The sequence below is a fragment of the Oreochromis aureus genome, linkage group 17 (assembly GCF_013358895.1).
Source record: "Oreochromis aureus strain Israel breed Guangdong linkage group 17, ZZ_aureus, whole genome shotgun sequence".
Classification (NCBI taxonomy): Eukaryota; Metazoa; Chordata; class Actinopteri; order Cichliformes; family Cichlidae; genus Oreochromis; species Oreochromis aureus.
In genome coordinates this window covers 37,509,082-37,527,455 of record NC_052958.1, presented here as the reverse complement: position 1 = coordinate 37,527,455, position 18,374 = coordinate 37,509,082, and the positions used below count along the sequence as shown (strand labels likewise).

General features: G+C 41.2%; 2 protein-coding genes across 3 annotated transcripts; one reads left to right on the top strand and one right to left on the bottom strand.

Annotated features, from left to right (window-relative positions):
* The first annotated feature begins 144 nt into the window (after window positions 1-144).
* glipr1a (GLI pathogenesis-related 1a) lies at window positions 145-5,419 on the top strand. The gene is made up of 6 exons (XM_031734822.2): window positions 145-405; window positions 1,135-1,383; window positions 1,494-1,606; window positions 2,428-2,513; window positions 4,913-4,939; window positions 5,117-5,419. Exons 1-6 carry the CDS (start codon window positions 235-237, stop codon window positions 5,266-5,268), a joined length of 798 nt encoding a protein of 265 aa, XP_031590682.1. The 5' UTR covers window positions 145-234; the 3' UTR covers window positions 5,269-5,419.
* A 1,178-nt stretch (window positions 5,420-6,597) lies between these two features.
* On the bottom strand, window positions 6,598-17,650 carry krr1 (KRR1 small subunit processome component homolog). Of its 2 annotated transcripts, none has more exons than XM_039601158.1 (11): window positions 17,549-17,650; window positions 14,979-15,111; window positions 14,265-14,440; window positions 12,731-12,865; window positions 12,453-12,578; window positions 12,053-12,136; window positions 9,111-9,167; window positions 7,727-7,897; window positions 7,524-7,601; window positions 7,310-7,406; window positions 6,598-7,149 (listed from the first exon to the last, which is right to left on the bottom strand). In XM_039601158.1, the coding sequence occupies exons 2-11, from the start codon at window positions 15,052-15,054 to the stop codon at window positions 6,989-6,991; spliced, it is 1,161 nt and encodes a 386-aa protein (XP_039457092.1). In that variant the 5' UTR covers window positions 15,055-15,111; window positions 17,549-17,650; the 3' UTR covers window positions 6,598-6,988. The 2 variants fall into 2 exon arrangements, with proteins under 2 accessions (XP_039457092.1, XP_031590679.1); XM_031734819.2 differs by lacking the exons at window positions 14,979-15,111; window positions 17,549-17,650 and adding exons at window positions 14,597-14,705; window positions 14,817-14,971.
* Between the last annotated feature and the right edge of the window lie 724 nt (window positions 17,651-18,374).

Sequence of the window (18,374 nt, the reverse complement as noted above, 5' to 3'; positions counted from 1 at the left end):
AGGCGAGAAGAAGCATAAATGAGCCACATCTCTGTTTTATCTCAGTTTAGCTGATTCTTTATGTATGTATACATGAACCATTCTGAACATGTTTTGGCTTCTTAGGTTTTGTAAGCACATCCTGTTCCTCTTCAAAGTGTAATTTCCTGCAGCAGCTTGACAGATGTCAGATTGTGATTCACAACAAACCACCTCATCACCACTTTAGTTTGTTTCACTTTACTGATCTGAAGCATGAGGAGTGCAGTGGAGAGGTTGCTGTGGGCCTGCATTATCCTGGATTCTGGTGTGTGCTCGATTTCACTGCCAGAAATCAGTGATTTGAAGTTCATTGAGGAATGTGTGAAAGAGCACAACTGGGCGCGGTCGTCTGTCAGTCCCCCTGCTACTGACATGCTGTACATGGTAGGTGAAGAAATGGCGTTTGTTTCCTCTCTCTAGCTCTGGAAAGCAGTAATAAAATCACAGTGAGTAAGCAGCGATAGAAAAAAATGAGAGGGGATTTAGTTGTTCATGCCTTCTGTGATCTCTCTGCAGACTTTGTTGGGAATGAGGAGGTGAGGGAATAATAGTTATTAAAGCAGGAAGTTTTGTACAGTTGTACAAAGCTTCATGCAACACATCCACAAAGCAGACTTGACGTTATTAAGCAGAAGTCAGAGAAAGTAATATAAAAGACAGACAAAACCACCAATAGTCACAGATAGAAAACATCTTAGGTAAATAAAAAAATAAAGAACAGTTCTGTGACAACAAAACTGTGCAATAAATTGCACTGTTTTTAATGACCAGGACTCACATGTTTGACATTCTTTGCCCACAATCTAGTAAGTTATCCTCACTTTGCAGGGAGACTTTCAAACTGCCTTTCTGGCACGGCTAAAGTGCACTGCAAATGTTGTGGCAAAAACCTCGCCACAAGTTTTGGAAGTCGACTCAGCCATTCGACTTTTTCAGGAACTTTTTACTTCTGCTTGTGTATCACAAATGGAATGTACTGTCTTAGAAAAACAGGGACCACAATGAGGAAGTCAGAAATGTGTATGCACGAAAATGAAACTAGCATGTTAGAAAAAACTGAATTAACAAAAGATGAGGTCTAATGCTTCAAATCTTCTGTCTCTGCTTATCCAGACGTGGGATGAGGCCTTAGCCATTACTGCAAAAGCGTGGGCAAAACGCTGTATATTTGATCACAACATTTACCTCAAAGATGCTCCCCGTGTGCACCCTACCTATTCCTCTGTGGGAGAAAACATATGGACAGCCTATCCACCATCACAATTTAATACAGCAAGAGCCATAAAGAGTTGGGTGGATGAAGTAAACAACTACAGCTACCAAAACAACAGCTGCAATCATGTTTGTGGCCACTACACACAGGTATGTGAACTTTTTACTGCACGCATATTGTGAAAAAAAAAGAAAAAAGTGAACCATGATTTTTATATTTTTCTGCATGTAACACTTTTTAACCTCTCTGGTCTTTGCAGGTTGTGTGGGCCAGCACCTACAAAGTTGGATGTGCTGTACAGCTGTGCCCAGATGGCATCAAGTACTTCGCTAATAAAAAAGGTGTCCTCTTTGTATGCAACTATGCCACAGCGTAAGTTGAAAACATGTATAAATAACACAGTGAAATTAGAAATGAATACTTTTGTCTCAACAGGTTAACTGGGATTTCATGACTGTGGTTAGCTAACAGGTTATTCTGGGCTGCCCTGAGTGTCATGTGAAAAAAAGGAAGTTGTTTATACGTATGTATCATACTGCAGTCACCTCATCCAAAATGCTGCTGTGAAAGTACCCACGGGGACTAGAGCCAGGGTGGGCAACTCCAGGCCTCGAGGGCCGGTGTCCTGCAGGTTTTAGATCTCACCCTGGGTCAACACACCTGAATCAAATTCATTACCAGGCCTCTGGAGAACTTCAAGACATGTTGAGGAGGTCATTTAGCCTTTAAATCAGCTGTGTTGGATCAAGGACACATCCAAAAACTGCAGGACACCGGCCCACGAGGCTTGGAGTAGAAAGACTGAGCATATTTCTCCCATACTGGTTTCTTGGCTCACTGGCCCCATCTTGTCTCAAAAACCTTATAGTACATTATGACCCCAATACAGCACTTCGCTCTCAGACTGCAGGCTTACTTGTTGTTAGGGTATTTAAAAGTAGAATGGGAGGCAGAGCCTTCAGTTTTCAGCTCCCTTTTCAGTGGAACCAGCTCCCAGTTTGGATTTGGGAGTTGGATCAGATGACCCTACTTTAGTTAAACAGCAATAGGTCCTAGAAAGTGTTTCTTCTTCATTCAGCTGTTTCACTCACTGGATGTATTCTTATCTCTTATTCCTAACCTCTTTTCCTTGTACACCTTGGTGACACCTGAGGTGACTGAGGCACTGAGGCTCTGTTTCTTTTCTTTTACAGGGGTAATATTAACAGACGGCGCCCATATGCATCTCAGGGGGGAGCCTGCTCTAGATGCAGTGGCACTTGTGAGAATAAGCTCTGTCGTAAGTATTACAGTTTTTTCTGAATGCTTAAACCCTAACTGTGATTCTTATAGCACAATTTCTAAAACTATTATTACTTATAGCAAAACCACTCACTGAGTTTGCAAAACTAAAAGCACAAACACTGCTTTGCACTCAGTTTGCCATTTTGTAACACACACTTTGCAAACCTGTAGCTACAATCCACTGCACAGCACTCTTTTTGCAGAACCGTAAACACAACTCACTGCTTTACACTCAATTTGCAAATTATCAACACACTCCTAGCAAAACTATACACATTTATGGCCATTATTTACACTATTTTATCAACTGTCTGGCACACTGTCACATGTGAAAACTTCTTTAGATAATTAGTTCACTTTGCAATCAGCCTAAGCACCATAATACAGGTAAGCTGTGTGTGTGGAGTACAATGGAGGGAGCAGGAAGAGTGAGAAGTAGAGGAGGCCGAGGAAGAGGACGTGGAGGTGAAGAAGTAGGATGAAGTGAACGACAAGGACAAGGAGGAGCAAGAGGAGGACGAGGAGGGGGGGAGAGGAAGACGAGGAGGGGGGAGAGGAAGGGTAAGAAGAGTAAGAAATAGAATTGCTGATGACATCAGAGCTACAATAGTGGACCATGTAATCAACCGTGGAGTGACCCTGAGGGAAGCTGGCCAACAGGTTCAGCCTAACTCGAGCCGCTACACTGTAGCAAGCATCATAAGGACATTTTGAAATGAGAGTCGGTTAGTACAGTCACTTTGTACTAAGACTTGTAGCACTGCCGTATGCCAATGACAAACACAACAATACCATAGATGTAAAAATACTGAAATTGTTACTTTAGTGAATTGCTAGACGTCCAGATGCTGGGAGCAGAGGAAGAATGTTCACTGCAGACCAAGAAACCCATATAGTCAATATGGCGATTGCAAATAATCCTATACTTGGAAATAAACACTTGTGTTTGTTTTGATGTGTGTGAATAAACACCAGTACTTGAAGTTTGGATCCCTCTATGCTTACGGATCTATGACAAAAGTATGAGCTCAAACTGACATAGCCTACCATGTGCACAGAGAAAGCAAAAGCCAGGTGTGTTTTTTATTCATACCATCAGTGTGTAGTTGGTGCATTGTGTGCTTATTAATATGATGGCTTGTGTTAACTGTTGGATACGAAAATACCATTTTTACAAAGGTGTGGAGAGTTAAGCAAAGGTTATTCGCTTTTACAAGAAAACTACAATGTTTTGCTGATTGGGTGAAGAGTTTTCTTATTTGTGTGCAGAGTTTTGCAAAAATAGCCAATAGTTACAAAAAATGTGCTTAAGCCATCAGAAAAAACTGTAAGTGTTGCGGGTTCAGTGTGAAAAGTTGCTGCCTATCTTCAAACAAACCACAAGTTATTTCAAATTTCAGCCCAGCTCATTTTAAAATTGTGAAAACTCTGATTAGAAATCAGCATGAATATTAACTTTTTAACTCAGTGAGCCTCATTAATTAACATTTGCACAGTAATGTTCTTGCTGTTATTTTTCACAAAACTACAGGATTCATGAATTGTGTTACTGTGAATCATTCTAAATAAACAAGTTCATGCTTGCCGTCTGCGGGTTGTAATCTGCAACCTGGAATGTTCAGCGTGGATGCTGCCCAGGCCCTCTCTGTTATAGGAAGACACATTTACTGTGGTGTGAAGGAGCTCCAAGTGAGAAACTCATATCCCTTAATCAACAAAGCAGAATTCTGACTAAAGGAGGTTTTCTTGGGAGTGACACTGGTTTAAATTTTTTTTTTAAGTATTTAAAAACCCACTTGGACTGTGCATGTATCCCCTGAAACTGAAAAAGAGAAAAGGTATGACATAAAAGCTGGTGTAGGACAAATTTATAAAAGACCAAACAAAAAGAAGGAAGCAGGTGGAGGACAGGGAGCACCTAATCTCCCACCATGACTAACCCCCTTATCTTTTTACCACGAGCCCAGCAACAGGTCCGTTTTACATCCTCTCTTTAGAGGACTGTAACTTGGTTACCCTTACAAAATTCAAATGGTTTCAGAAAAAAACGAGACAACGAGCTTCATGGTGATGTTGACTTTAGCACAAGGCATTCACACAGAGACCGAGACAGGGAAATCTGCTCCGCCCAGGTTTTGCTTCACATTTCTGTAACTCCTCAACCATTTTGGGCTTGAGAGAAAATTAAATTTTTTTCCTATTATTTTATAACCAAAGTCACTAAAGTCCAAGTGGCCTGTATGCTACTTGGATGATTAAGGATTAATGAATGCGGTAAAATACAATTATTATTCAGTAATTGAGCTGTGCATTTACATTTTCCACTCCATGCAAAACAAAAGCACATCTTAAAAAAATTTCAACCTTTTCTTGTGTGTCTTAATGTTGTTGCAGGTAGTGCTGAACGTGATTCACAGAAAAGTAAGTCTGATGGTGATTAAGCCAAAAAATAATTGCAGTGAAGACTAAGGTGTAGTTCACATGGCTTTAAAAGTCCATAGCTGAAGTTTGTCAGTGTGTGTAGTAATGAAGTAGCAAAACATTCCATTGAACAGTTGGACTCAAAATTTGTCATAAAAACCATTTTTGTATTTCCAGGCTACAACTGGAGCCCAGACTGGGACACCTCAGATACCAGCAGCTCTAGCTCTGTCAGTATTCTGATCGCTCGGCCGGTTGCCCTCAGCTTCACTTTCATTACAGCGTATGTAGTCCACTACTTCTACCCTGATGTATTCTGCTATGAATAAAGCAGCTTGGCCTGAGCAACACTGATTTCTTTTAGACATTAAGCAAATTATTCTCTGTCCATGTGAGGCTTAGGCCCAACTCTGCTGTAGATGAACTAAGAAAAATGTAACATGTACAAAAATTAATAAAATTACTTTTATTTCTGATTAATTATTATCAACTATCAACTCCACTATCAGTCTCACATTATAGCACCAACAACAAAGTCAGTGCTCAGAAGTAATGCTTCATTTGACAGCACATTTAAGGTGGTCAGGCCAGACTGCTATGAGCTGATAAGATGAAAACAGCGACTCAAATAGCCACGTGTTCAACCGGGGTATGCATAAGAACATTTTTAAATGCACAACACAAAATGTACAGACAAGCAACTGCGTGATGCTGTCATGTCAATATGGACCAAGATCTGTGGTCACTAGGTGGGCCAGCACGCGGTTAATGTACACAGTACTCCCAAAAGTATTCACTCGTCTGCTTTCACACACATATGAACTTGAGACTTGAGTGACATCCAGCTGCAAAGGGTGGGTGAACAGGTGACCATATGGCTTATAGCCAGAGAGCAGTAGGCCTGGGTTCAAGTCCAGCCTGCGGCCCCTTGCTACGTGCCGCCCCACCCTGCTTTCTTATCTAGCTACGTCAAAAAATAATCTTTAAAAAACAACTCTTCGAGGAAGGCTTTCCACAAGGTTAAGGAGTCTTTTTAATGAGAATTTGTGGCCATTCTTCCAGAAGCCCATTTGTGAGGTCAGACACTGATGTTGGATGAGAAGGCCTGGCTCGCTGTTGCTAATCCAATTCATCCCAAAGGTTTCATGTTGGACTGAGGTCAAGACACTGTGCAAGCCAGTCAAGTTTATTCACACCTAACTCGCTTGTCCATGTCTTTCTGGACCTTGCTTTGTGCACTGATGGACAGTCATGTTGGAACAGTCCCTAAACTGCTCCCACAAAGTTGGGGGCATGAAAATGTCTGTAGTGATCGACTCTAAAGAAAGATGGCGACCTCTGCATACTCTGTGCCTTGACATTCGCTGACCCCACTCTGTGATTTATGTTCCCAATAACTTCCACTTTGATGTAATACCAATCGACAGCTTACTGTGAAACATTTAGGAGAGGAAATTCCATAACATTCCTGAGAGCAATCCATTCTTTCACAAATACTGGTAGAAGCAATCTGCATGCCCAGATACTTGTTTTAATACACCTGTAGTCATGGAAGTGATTGGAATACCTTATTCCCATGATTTGAATGAACAGGTGACTGAATACTTTTGGCAATACAGTGCAAGTCAAAGAAAGCACTTCAGAAGGCAAAAAGAGTCCAACCCAGTCCTTAAAAGGTGTGCCTAATAATGGGTGTACAGAGTGTATTTGGAGACTGGACATCTATGGTAATGCAGCAAGAATGGAAATTATAGGAAATGTAAGAAAACAAGATCCAGTTTATTTAAAAAAAAAAAAAAAAAAACTCCTTTAATTTTACAACAATGTTTTGTCCTGTCCTTTTTTCTGGAAATAATTAATAGCAGGGGAGTCAAACAAGGAAAAAACCAAAACATTCCCGTCACTGTGTAACACTGTAAAAAGGAAAGTCAAGACAGATGTGATGAAGCATCATCTTCAGCTCTACACATTCACTGAAATTCTTCTTGCTGTGAGCTCAGAGTCTTTTCTCTGTCCAACAAATACCACAGCACAGGGAACAGTGCACAGTTAGCCTTTGCTTTTTGCTTTGTCGCTCTTCTTCTTCTTCTTATCAGTGGTGCTGCTGGTGGGAGGTGCAGGGTTTAATGGTGGAGCACCCAGTTTCTTTGTTTTAGCTTTTTTTACTTTGTCCTTAATAGCTTCGATGTCCAGCTTGCCTTCTCTAGGGGCTGTGACACAAAGAGGGAAATAAGGGTGGGATACATTGTTAGATGAGACAAGAATTGACAAATTAAGGGCAAAGCTATACCAAGTGCTCAAGAATCCAGGTTTTTCCTTTAATTTGTCACTGCTAGGTTCTGAGATCAGTGTTTGTTTTAATATTTCTACCTTTAGCAGTCTTCTTCATCAGAGGCTTCTCTTTAGGAGGAATGAAAGCTTTGTTCCGCTCTTCTTGCTTCTTGGTCAGTGCGGTGGCCTGTTTCACCTAAAAAGAGGAAGTAAGTTTACAAAGGCGACGTTACACAATGCTTGGTTGCTGCCACTGAAACTCGAAAGAAGCCTGAAGAAAACCAAAAGAGGCAAAGTCACCATAAATTCTCACCTTGATTTCTTCCATCTTCTTCCTTTTCTTCACACTCTCCCGTAGGAAGAATTCTCCTGTGGCCAGCTCCTGGTCAACCTGCATAGGAAGTCCACATATTTGAAACATACTTTAAATTGCCTCAACATGCAATTTAGTCTCAGCGGCTGTGTGTTTGTTATACATTAAAAACACTGAAATTCTTCAAACATGCTTCCCCTGACCTTGCTCTCTGGTTGTGGAGGAGGGAACGGGGTGTACTCCTTCTTCACGCTCTTCTTCTTGGGTTCCTTGCGCTTGGCAAGATTCTTGTGTCGGAACTTGGGCAGAAAGCGCTCCCAGTTTTGCATCCGCAGTTCGGGGTCTTTGGACAGCTCCCGTTTGATCATCAGAGTCTGATGGTTGCAGCCGTGGGTGGTGGTGATGGAGGGGCAGAACAACAGTTATAAAGATGCAATACTTTGGCCATGTTGTATATCTACACCTTATGTAGTGACTGCAGTAAAATGCTGTTTTATTAAAGACTGTACTGTGCAAAAGTCTTGAGCCACCGCTCGCTTATTTCGTTTTTTGCTACAAAACTGGGAAATAAGTGCAGTGGTAGGTGCAGGTATTTACTGAAATGTGCAAACATAAATGGAAATACATTACATAAAGCGAAACCAAAGAACATTTCCATCAGGCATGAAAGTCAATGTCTCAGAGGAAATTCCAAGTCCTTTTCTTTTGTTCTGTTCACAAGATGATCCCACAGTTTGAATAACACTGATCTCTGAGGACGCTGACCAAAAGTGTTGCATTCTGTTTTTCTATCAGATATGCTTTTACTGCATTGGCAGTGAGTTTGAGATCACTGTCATGTCTTCCAGATGGTATTGCATGATAGCTCAGAATCTCATGGTATTTTTCTGCAATCATAATTCCATCAATTTTGACGAGACCTCCACCACTGAAACCATGACAGAACCTCCAGTGTGTTTTACAGACGCTGGAAACTCACTGTTGTATCTCTGTCCTAACCTCTAATACGAACAGGAACTTTCACATTTAGATTTGTCAATCCATCAGACCTGTTGACACTGATTTTCAGTTAAGGGCTTGTGTAATTTAAGCCTTTTCTCCAGTTACCTTCCCTTAAGAATAGCTTTTTGAAAGCCTGAACCAGCTCAACGGGGGGGGACATTCCTATGAAAATGATCAGGTACCAGGACTGTAAATGAGGGAAAGAAAAGAGCCAATGAAAAAAAACAATAACAATGGAGAGCTACTATTCAAGACCACTTTTACAAGGAAGTCTGGCTCCATGGAAGTAAAATATATTAAAATGAGGGCTGGATAAAGACTTTTGCACAGTGCTGTACTGATTAGATAATTTAAATAACATTCTGTGACTCATACAAAACAGGAAGTCCTATTTTAAATAGTCAGCTCTGTGAAGCATGCTCTTTCATGCCCTCAGCTCTGGGCTGAGCCAACCTCGGCGTGCAAACCCAGAGAGATGGACTTCAGTCAGGAAATCAAGAACAAGGATGGAAAACATCATCACTGGGCATAAATGCAGCGAACAGTTTCACTCTGACTATTGTTTCTGCAGCAGTTTGAACATACCTTGATGTTGTAAATGGGATGAATGTTCTTCATGGTGTCCAACACCACTTTACGAACCTGAAAAGCAGAGGCAGAAAGACAAGTTTTGAAAAGGAAAATCATAAATGCTTCAACATTCTTTGCTCTGTGCTAAACACGTAGTTCTGATTATTAGACGATATAAAGGGATAGCCACAGTGACAGCACCCATCCATGAAGCTTTTTCGCTGTTGCTTTTTTGATGTTTTGAAACTGTATGTGAACTGGATCAGCTACCAACTTGTGACTGACAATCACCATTCAGTCATCATTCTGGATAATCCTCCTCTCACTCTAACAATGGGCAGAATTCAAAAACTGAAGTACCACACTCATCAGCTAAGTTTTGGGGTGATAGAGGAAGGACACAGCGGCCTGTTCTCCCTCAGACCTCAGTAATCAGGCTGAATCATTGTTTTTTGATTAGTTTGTGTTTCTCCACAGCAGGCTTGATTCACAAATCAGCAACTGATGTTGCTGCTTTAGCCAGCAGGAGCTTGATAGCAGGTGTAAGACAGAAGGCACGTGATTGGCTCAAACTTGTCTACGCCACTATCGTGAAAGATTCCTGCTGCTGGATCTCCACAATAAGCCTCATTAGAGTAACAGTTCACCTCTTCATCAGGTTTAGCTAAACCCAAACTAAAGGGCGTTTGTATTACACCAACGACTTCTCTCTTTTACTCTCACGCACACACACACACACACACACACACACACACACACACACACACACACACACGCACACACACACACACACACACACACACAAGCTCTGTCCCAAAACGTAGGCTGCATCCTCCTGAGGCCGCATTTGTAGACCGATTAAGGCTACGTTCACACTGCAGGTCTTAATGCTCAATTCCGATTTTTTTGATCAAATCCGATTTTTTTGTCTGCTTGTTCACACTACAAATAAAATGCGACAGCAAACGCTCTCTAGTGTGAACGCTCAAAGCGGCCCGCATGCGCAAAAGAAGATGTCACACACAACTCGCTCTGTTTAGACCCAGACCAAACAGTATTGTTTGACTGATGGCCCTTAATATAGAGACTTCGGACTTTACGTTTCCCAGTTTTTGCTTTAAGTTATTTTGTTATTTACATAATAATGTAAATAACCTAATAATGATGCTTATCGCTGTTTTAGAGGAGCGGTGCTTCAAAGGATAATCTGCAGATTTCTGTCAGAATCTGCAGATTATACAGTACAAATAAAATGTTCACGTTGTCTTCCCAACAGTTTCACTGACATCTACACGGGATGGCCAGGAAGCCTTCGCGATGTCTTCTCCGGCGCTGATAATTGGCGTCTGTCAGTGACGTAAAAGACGGATTTAATGCGACATGACCGTTCAAACAGCAGTCGCTTTCTAAAACATCGGATATGTATCGGATTCAGGACCACATACGAAAGTGACCCAGATCGGATTTGAAAATATCGGATTTGTGCCGTTCACACTGTCATACCATGATCGGATATGGGTCGCATAGGGTCAAAAAAATCGGATTTGATGCGCTTTCGCCTGCAGTGTGAACGTAGCCTTAGTCACAGCGACGCGATGAAGGCTGTCCCAATTCGTAGACCCCTCTAAATGCAGCCGACAAATGCGTCCTCCTTTTCCCCAGATTTGAAGGATGGGTCGGGTGTATCCTTCGTGGCCCACCATATCCCAGAATTCATAGCACGGCCCAGCAAATTCCAGTTTCCAACAATGGCAGCAGCTACTTAGTTTTAATATTACTCTTATTACTCTTTCTGGGTCACAAAATAAACTTCAGGGGAGAATGTAGCTGTGTAAACTTCAAATATCTGCTCTGTTTATTAAGACATCACATATTTGCAAAAGTGCTCCGACGTTTTCGGAGACGTCTGTTACCCACCAGCTCGATAGCTAGCCGGGAGGTCGAGGCTCACTAGAGCCGGCGAGAACAGTGAACTCCTGGGACATCGTTTTGAGACCCCCGCGGTCTTTCGCAACTCAGGTTAAACATGATATATAAGTCACTTAGATAACTTAAAATGTAATTGTTTGGCTTTTTTCAGGGATTTATTTGTTCCGGAGTAAATCGGTTTGGATGAGATCAAAGTTATTAGATTAGATTAAATAAAACTTTATTAATCCCTCGGGTGGGTTCCTCTGGGGTTTTCACACACTGAATGAATGGGGCGATCGTGGCTCAAGAGTTGGCAGTTTGTCTTGTAATCGGAAGGTTGCCGGTTTGAGCCCCGGCTTGGACAGTCTCGGTCGTTGTGTCCTTGGGCAAGACACTTCACCCGTTGCCTACTGGTGGTGGTCAGAGGGGCCGATGGCGCCAGTGTCCGGCAGCCTCGCCTCTGTCAGTGCGCCCCAGGGTGGCTGTGGCTACAATGTAGCTGCCATCACCAGTGTGTGAATGACTGAATGTAGTGTAAAGTCCATAGGGACTAAGTAAAGCGCTATACAAATACAGGCCATTTACCATTCCTCCTCACCTCATTCTCTTTCTTTCTGCACACACACACAGAATGAATGTCAAACAGAAAACTGATTAGACAGAAGTGTGAGATGGTTGAGTATTTATGGCAGTGTCCTGTTATATTTTAGACAGCAAGGAGCAGACGGCTGAGTTTATTAAACTCCACCGAGACAGCGGTGACGCAAATCTGAAGGCTAGACCGTCCCATTTCACAGCCTCGCACTTCCAGCCTTCTTCCAGTCTTTGAAGGACCCGGCCAACGTAGACCGCGAAGGTCCTCCGAAGGATGCGACCTAGGTTTTGGGACACAGCTACAGTGGGCTCAGATATTTAGCTGTCAGGAGGTTCTGTATACCCTCATGTCACATAGGATAAACAAACACACTAAAGTAGTCAGCGTAGGCACCTTTTCATAAATACAGCTGATCTTATTATATTTAGTCACCCATTATTGACAGTCTTACCTCCTTTAATCCGCTGTAGGGTCCCAGTGCAGACACCGTGTTCCCCTGCACCATCACATAGCAGTTGGTCAGTAATTCCAGTGCCTGCAGAGAAGAAACAGGCAACATGAAGCACACAGACAGAACTTCAAAAGAAATCATCTGTTAACGAGAGTTGGAAAGACACATGGGCTGATAAATGCTGCCACCTACTGACATTAATTCAAAAGTGCACAACACTGAGACTTGTTTACATTGCAGACTGGTGAAAATCAGTGACACAGATGCACAATTCATGATTTAGAAACAAATTGGATTCTCTTACTTTTTCTAACATCCATCACAACACTCTGTGGAAGCCATTTTCTACATGAACATGATTAACCTTAGACAGAAAGCTGGACTCTGGTGTGAGACATACCTTTAGGGTGGAGCCTTTGGGGCCAATGAGCCGCTGCCTTCGCTTCACAAACCGTTCTCTACTCCTCACCATAGTGCCAATTTTGATGATGTCACAGGCAGTGTCATCCTGTAATATTCTTACAGCCTGGCGGCAACAACACATCACTGAGGTAAAATGGTATCAAAAAGTCTGCATCATTCTGAGTGCTTAGTGACAGCAATCACACACATACTCGAAAACAATAAAGGATGAAATCTACATGTTGTGCATGCTGCAAACTGGCACAGTAGTGTTACCTGTTCAAATGGCACACTCCTTGCCAGCAGCTTAATAAGATCTCTGGCTCTCACAATGGCATAAGGGTCAAAGGTCTTCTTAGTGGTGCAGACTGTCATGCTGCCTTCTATTAGGTCCAAAGAAGGTTTAATGTGCTGAGAACAACAACAAATGATTCAGTATGTGAACAGCTCAGGTCTGCAATTCAGCCTCGTATAGCTGCCAATGTAAGAGCCAAGTTGACACTTAACTGGAAAAAAATGTTATATAGGAGAAAAGTAAAACCAAAATAACGTGAGACATCTTTATAACTGGGGATGTGGCCATGTTCAAAATGAATTAAAAAATACAGTTCAGCTGTAGGACTTTCTGACACTGTGGACCATGGCTTTTGCTGAAAGATACAAAGAGCTTACAAAGCATCAAAGAAATCTCACTGTTTAAAAGGTGTCGTGGGCACCTTTAAACAGTGACACATCTCCACAATTTCCAAGGCATTAAACACTGCGTGGAACAGAATGAAGACAGCCATCGAAGAGGGAAGAAACCATGGCAAAACAGGGACATTACTAAAACACTAATGGGGAAAAAAGCTTTAAAAAACTGATCCAGTTGGCTTCCAAGATCACTGCAGAAATAGTAAAAGGAGCTCCATATACTTCACCAGTATTGATTGTGTACTATGTGTCATGACTATCTCTGTATTCTTCATATGCCTGGGCTATGTGGTAAGGTGTGTTACACCGCTGAGAATGGGTAAGGAAGTACAACAGATAAATTAAAAGGGAATCACTGCCCCAGTCTGTCCAAACCAGAGTCTAAGCAGTAATCTATGAACAGCCCCAAAATAACAGTCTGCTTTTGCACAAAACCCGTATGCACCTGGCAGAAGGCAGGTGGGGAGGAATTTCCCATTTCAGTACACTTATCCAAAGCATATCTCCAAATAAAAATAATAAATAATCACCTCCAATAGAAAGATATTGTTTGGGAAAAGCCCAGAGCCCAGATATGATTTAACTGAATAACTATGGGGACGACTAGAGAGATGACAATATAACGAAGGTATATCAACAATGACAAGCTTTCTTTGCAATTAGATGGTTAAAATGTAGAACCAAAAATTTGTATTGCACTTATAATATGGCGTAAATAACAGATTCAGAGAAAACATGGTAGCCTGCTCCTGAGAGGTTGTGTGGTCAGCATATGTTATTGTAGCGATTTGGCCGGGTAAAAGAAGAGGTACTTTTGTAATAGATTTCAGTGTTTTTCCATTTGAATTTTACAGGTGATAGGTCACATTAAAATATTATAATCCTGAAATAATTTCTCCTGGAATCTTTTTTACATTGCAAAAACTGTTAAAAGGGGAGTACCGACTTTATATCAACTATATGTATACATTAATACAAGATAGCATACAACCTGATGAGACTAAAGAAAGTGGTTAAAAAAAATTGTTAACTTTCTTCATAGAGCTACTATTTGAGATACAGCTGACAGGCAAGCATTATCATCTGCGTTCAGTGTAAGCAGCTTATTCTGACTCACCACCTCTCCTAAAGCCTTCTCCACCAGAGGCCAGCACTCTTTCAAGTAGGCCTCCCTGTACTTGGGGAAGAGGGTGGCAAAGCTACTCTCCTCCAGCAAACCGCGGGGGTTATCCTCTTTGGTGAACGGTGGCTCTTTCCATCCATCGGGAACTGTCAGGAGTTCGGATTCATCCACTGCAGGACGCACGTGAAGTCACGTTACTACAGCTCATTACAACTGAGGCATAGACTGCCAACACGAGGTATACTTAAGCAAAGTGAATAGAGTATGAGTTTGAGACAGAATATTGAAAAGATATACTGAAGGAAGGTGGAGAACGGTCCACTGACCAAAATAATAAAAGTTTGAAATTCTCATCATCGATGTGTTCCCCTGGATGAGGCGACTCAGTCTGCAGACTTTGGAAACGTGTCTGAATCCAGGCAGGGTTATAGCTAGCTGCCCGGCGTCAGGAAACAGTTGTCAGTTTAAGTATGTGAAAAGTAAATGTTCGGGTTATTCTTCTTGATGCGACCCTTTAACACAGCGAGTAAGGGTAACTACACTCACCAAACCAATCTGTTTACAATGCGAGAGCCGCCATGCTAGCAGAACGGTAAGTCCCGCATGCCTCGCAGCTGCCGTGTAAAGCTGGGAAACAATACTCTTCTTCACGGGGGAAGGGTCGCTGCTGTCACTTAACCTCATCTGACGCGAAAGAATCAAACTCACCTTGGTTTTTAACCTTTTTCGATTGTTTCCCCGTTTGCTCCTCACTCACGCCGTCACTGGCTGTGGAGGACGCCATTGCTGAGAAGAAACGGAAGTGACGTACAATACTCTTCCTGGTGCAACCTGGTGTCTACTAAAATAAAAATAAAAATAAAAGCTTTCTAACATCTCACCTGTTTGTTTTTATTCAGGCAAACATGTATACCATTTTTATTAATAGAGCTTGTGTTTCCGTCATGTAGTGATTGTGCTTAACTGTATGAAGCTTATTGTGTGAATGCTGTAGGCATCCCTACAGTTAGGAAAATATGGCCATTTGTTCAAGGGGAATCCACAAAACCAGAAATACACTGCAGATTGAGGAGCTCCAGGCTGTTTGACTGACATAAGATTTGTTCTAAAACATAGTAATTCTGCCAAATCATGGTATTTCTGCTACTTTATAGTATTTGTGCTAAACACAGTATTTCTGCTAAATCATAGTATTTCTGCTAAATTATTGTATTTCTGCTCAGTTATTGTGTTTCTCTTAAGTCACAAAATTTTTGCTAAGATGTTATGTTAATGTTCCATGTCAGAAATACATTGCAGACAGCCTCTGTCTGTGTCTGTGTGAGCTAGGGGAGCAGCTGTACTGACAGGAAAAAGGTAGATTGAAATTGAGCAGTTCCAGGCTGTTTGACTGGCATAGATACACACAGGCCACACTCTTAATAGCCCCTGTTCACTCCATGCTCTCTCTGTGTGTGTGTGTGTGTGTGTGTGTGTGTGTGTGTGTGTGTGTGTGTGTGTGTGTGTGTGTGTGTGTGTCCTAAATTAAATGTAAAAACATACACACACTCTGACACACAGATGCAAATATAAACGCACAGATAAATTCCTCGCATGCGTCTTCAGCATTACTGGGTTTCTGCAGCTCCTGGTTTTTGTGTTTAATACATTCCAGCACACAAGCAATTAAACACTATGAATTGTTCCACAATATTTGCAGTCACTTTATAATGGGTAAGTTGTAAAAAGGCAGTCACTGATCATCACTATAACATTTTGACAATAAATTGTATTTGAATAAAATTATTTCCTGTAGCCTAAATATGTCTCTGTACCTGAATAGAACTAAAGATTTTTCTCATAGGGTTAATAACATGTCTACCAACTATTTCATGTCCAAATTACTGCTGAGAGTTACTCCAAAAACTTCCTTTAGTGGCTGTTCATCAGAATATTTATTTATTTTTTGACATGAAAATCAGTAACTGTTTGTTTTTAACACCTAAAATTCAATGTGATGCTATTATCCTGCCAAACAACATAAAAGTCTCCAAAAAGGTTAAGTATGGAACATATTATAAATGGAAAATCTTATATTGCACTCTAAGCACAATAAATGTGGCAGGAAAGATCAGTGCTCTGTTGCAGTATGCAGAGTACACTTGTACATTTTTCACAGTACCAAAAACACATTGGCTTTGCAGACTGATGATCAAACACAGAGATAGAGGTCGCAGAAAAATTACAAATACCTGAACGTTGCTGTCTTATGTCATGCAGTCACCTAAAGGTAGTAAGTTTGACCTTCGGAGGGTCATCATGACTAGGTCATGCATGCTGATTTCCAGTCATGTGACTGGCTGATTAGATATTTGTCTTAATGAGCAGTTGAGCAGGTGTACCTAAGTTACCCGATATTAGTCATTAGGCCTTTTAAAAAGTATTACTGCCCTTTGTGCATTAATATTTCTAGTAACACTACTTTAACTGCAGTGAGCACGTGAGACTTCCCTTTTTATGGAAAAGGAAGGAAAAGTCATATTTATTATTTTTCACATATTACACAGACTGTGCTGACTGAACAGGCTCAGACTGTAGCAGTGCAGTTCCTAGCATATTTTTAAGTATCATTAAAGTTATCACGTGTATAAATCTCACCATTAGAGGTCAGTAGATTGCAGATTGCAGTCAATGCAGTCGCTTTTCTTATCCCTCCTAATTCAAGTGCATAAACCGATCTACGTTAGCTCTGGTAATTCTGACGATCGTTCAATAAATCTTTGTTTAATCTCCAAAAGTTGAATCTGTTCATCTGGACGTAGCGTTTTGTGGGAGAAACGTTTCGTCACTCATCCAAGTGACTTCTTCAGCTATGCTACGTCCAGATGAACAGATTCAACTTTTGGAGATTTACTTTCCTGGATGATTGAGAATGCATCAAGACCTTTGTTTAATCTCTTTATTTGCTTTTTGGAGAAGTGAAGTTACAAAAACCTCTTCAATCAAATTTGCTTTGGTGGACAGAAAACAACCGTTGACTGTTTGGGGTTACCTTTTTGTGATGGCTGCACTTACAGCCACACAGTGGTAATACCCACCATGTTAGTGTAGAGGCTTATAAGTAACATTGCATTCACATTTGTCTTTCTTTAAATATAGAAATTAATTTACAGGACAATAAATAACTGGGTTTGGTTTAGAATTAATTCACATATCCACATAACACTGCATTCTAAAATAAGTGCGCACATTTTAGTTTACACTGTTATGTATGATTAATCTTTTGTTTTCTGAGTTACCTTAGTTGCAGCTGCTCCAGTCCCTTGATTGAGGAGCCAAGAGGTGGAAAAGGGGCGGAGCGAGCTTTGATGGAAGACTGCTAATTGGTTCATTCCATAACTCGGGACCATGGGGGGGGGGAATTGGAGTTCATTATGTTAGTTTCAGTTAGGTTTTGTGTGTTTTACCCCTCTGTGTTTTTGTGGGCTGATCAGCCACTATTTAAGTTTCCCCTTTGTCTCGTTAAGTTAGGTCAGTTTGTTTGAGTTATCAGTAGTGTTGTCAACTTTGAGTAGAGTTCTGTTATTTTGACCTCTTTTATGGGCCCAAGATTTTGATTCTTTTTGCATGATTTAACCAATTATGTTTTTTGGGTTAAATAAAAAATCATTTTTTTGGACATTAACCTGTGCCTAAGTTTCCTTCACTGCTCGGTCCATCACACTTTTATAAGTACTGAATTTTCAAAAGTGAAGTCAGTTCTTCTGACCAGGTTCAGACCAGGATGAACAAAAGTATAATATTGAACCTGAAGTATGATCCTCCCACCCACTAAGGGAACCGCTCCCAGCTGTGGGTTCACCTCCTCCTGCTGAACTCATAGAGCAGCAAACAACCAGTCCAGAGAGAGACTCTAACGTAGCATCACTTTCATGGTTCACTCCTGAACTCCTGTGAACCATGACGAATGTGGCCTCTCTAAATATCAGTAACTAAGAAAACATGTCAGTAGGCATCCTAGTAATTAATGACTTCATTATTTGGGGTATTATTGTTATAAAAAATAATAATAATAGTATTATTATTATTGTGCTTCGGGCTTTAGGCTGTACTGATAACGCAGAG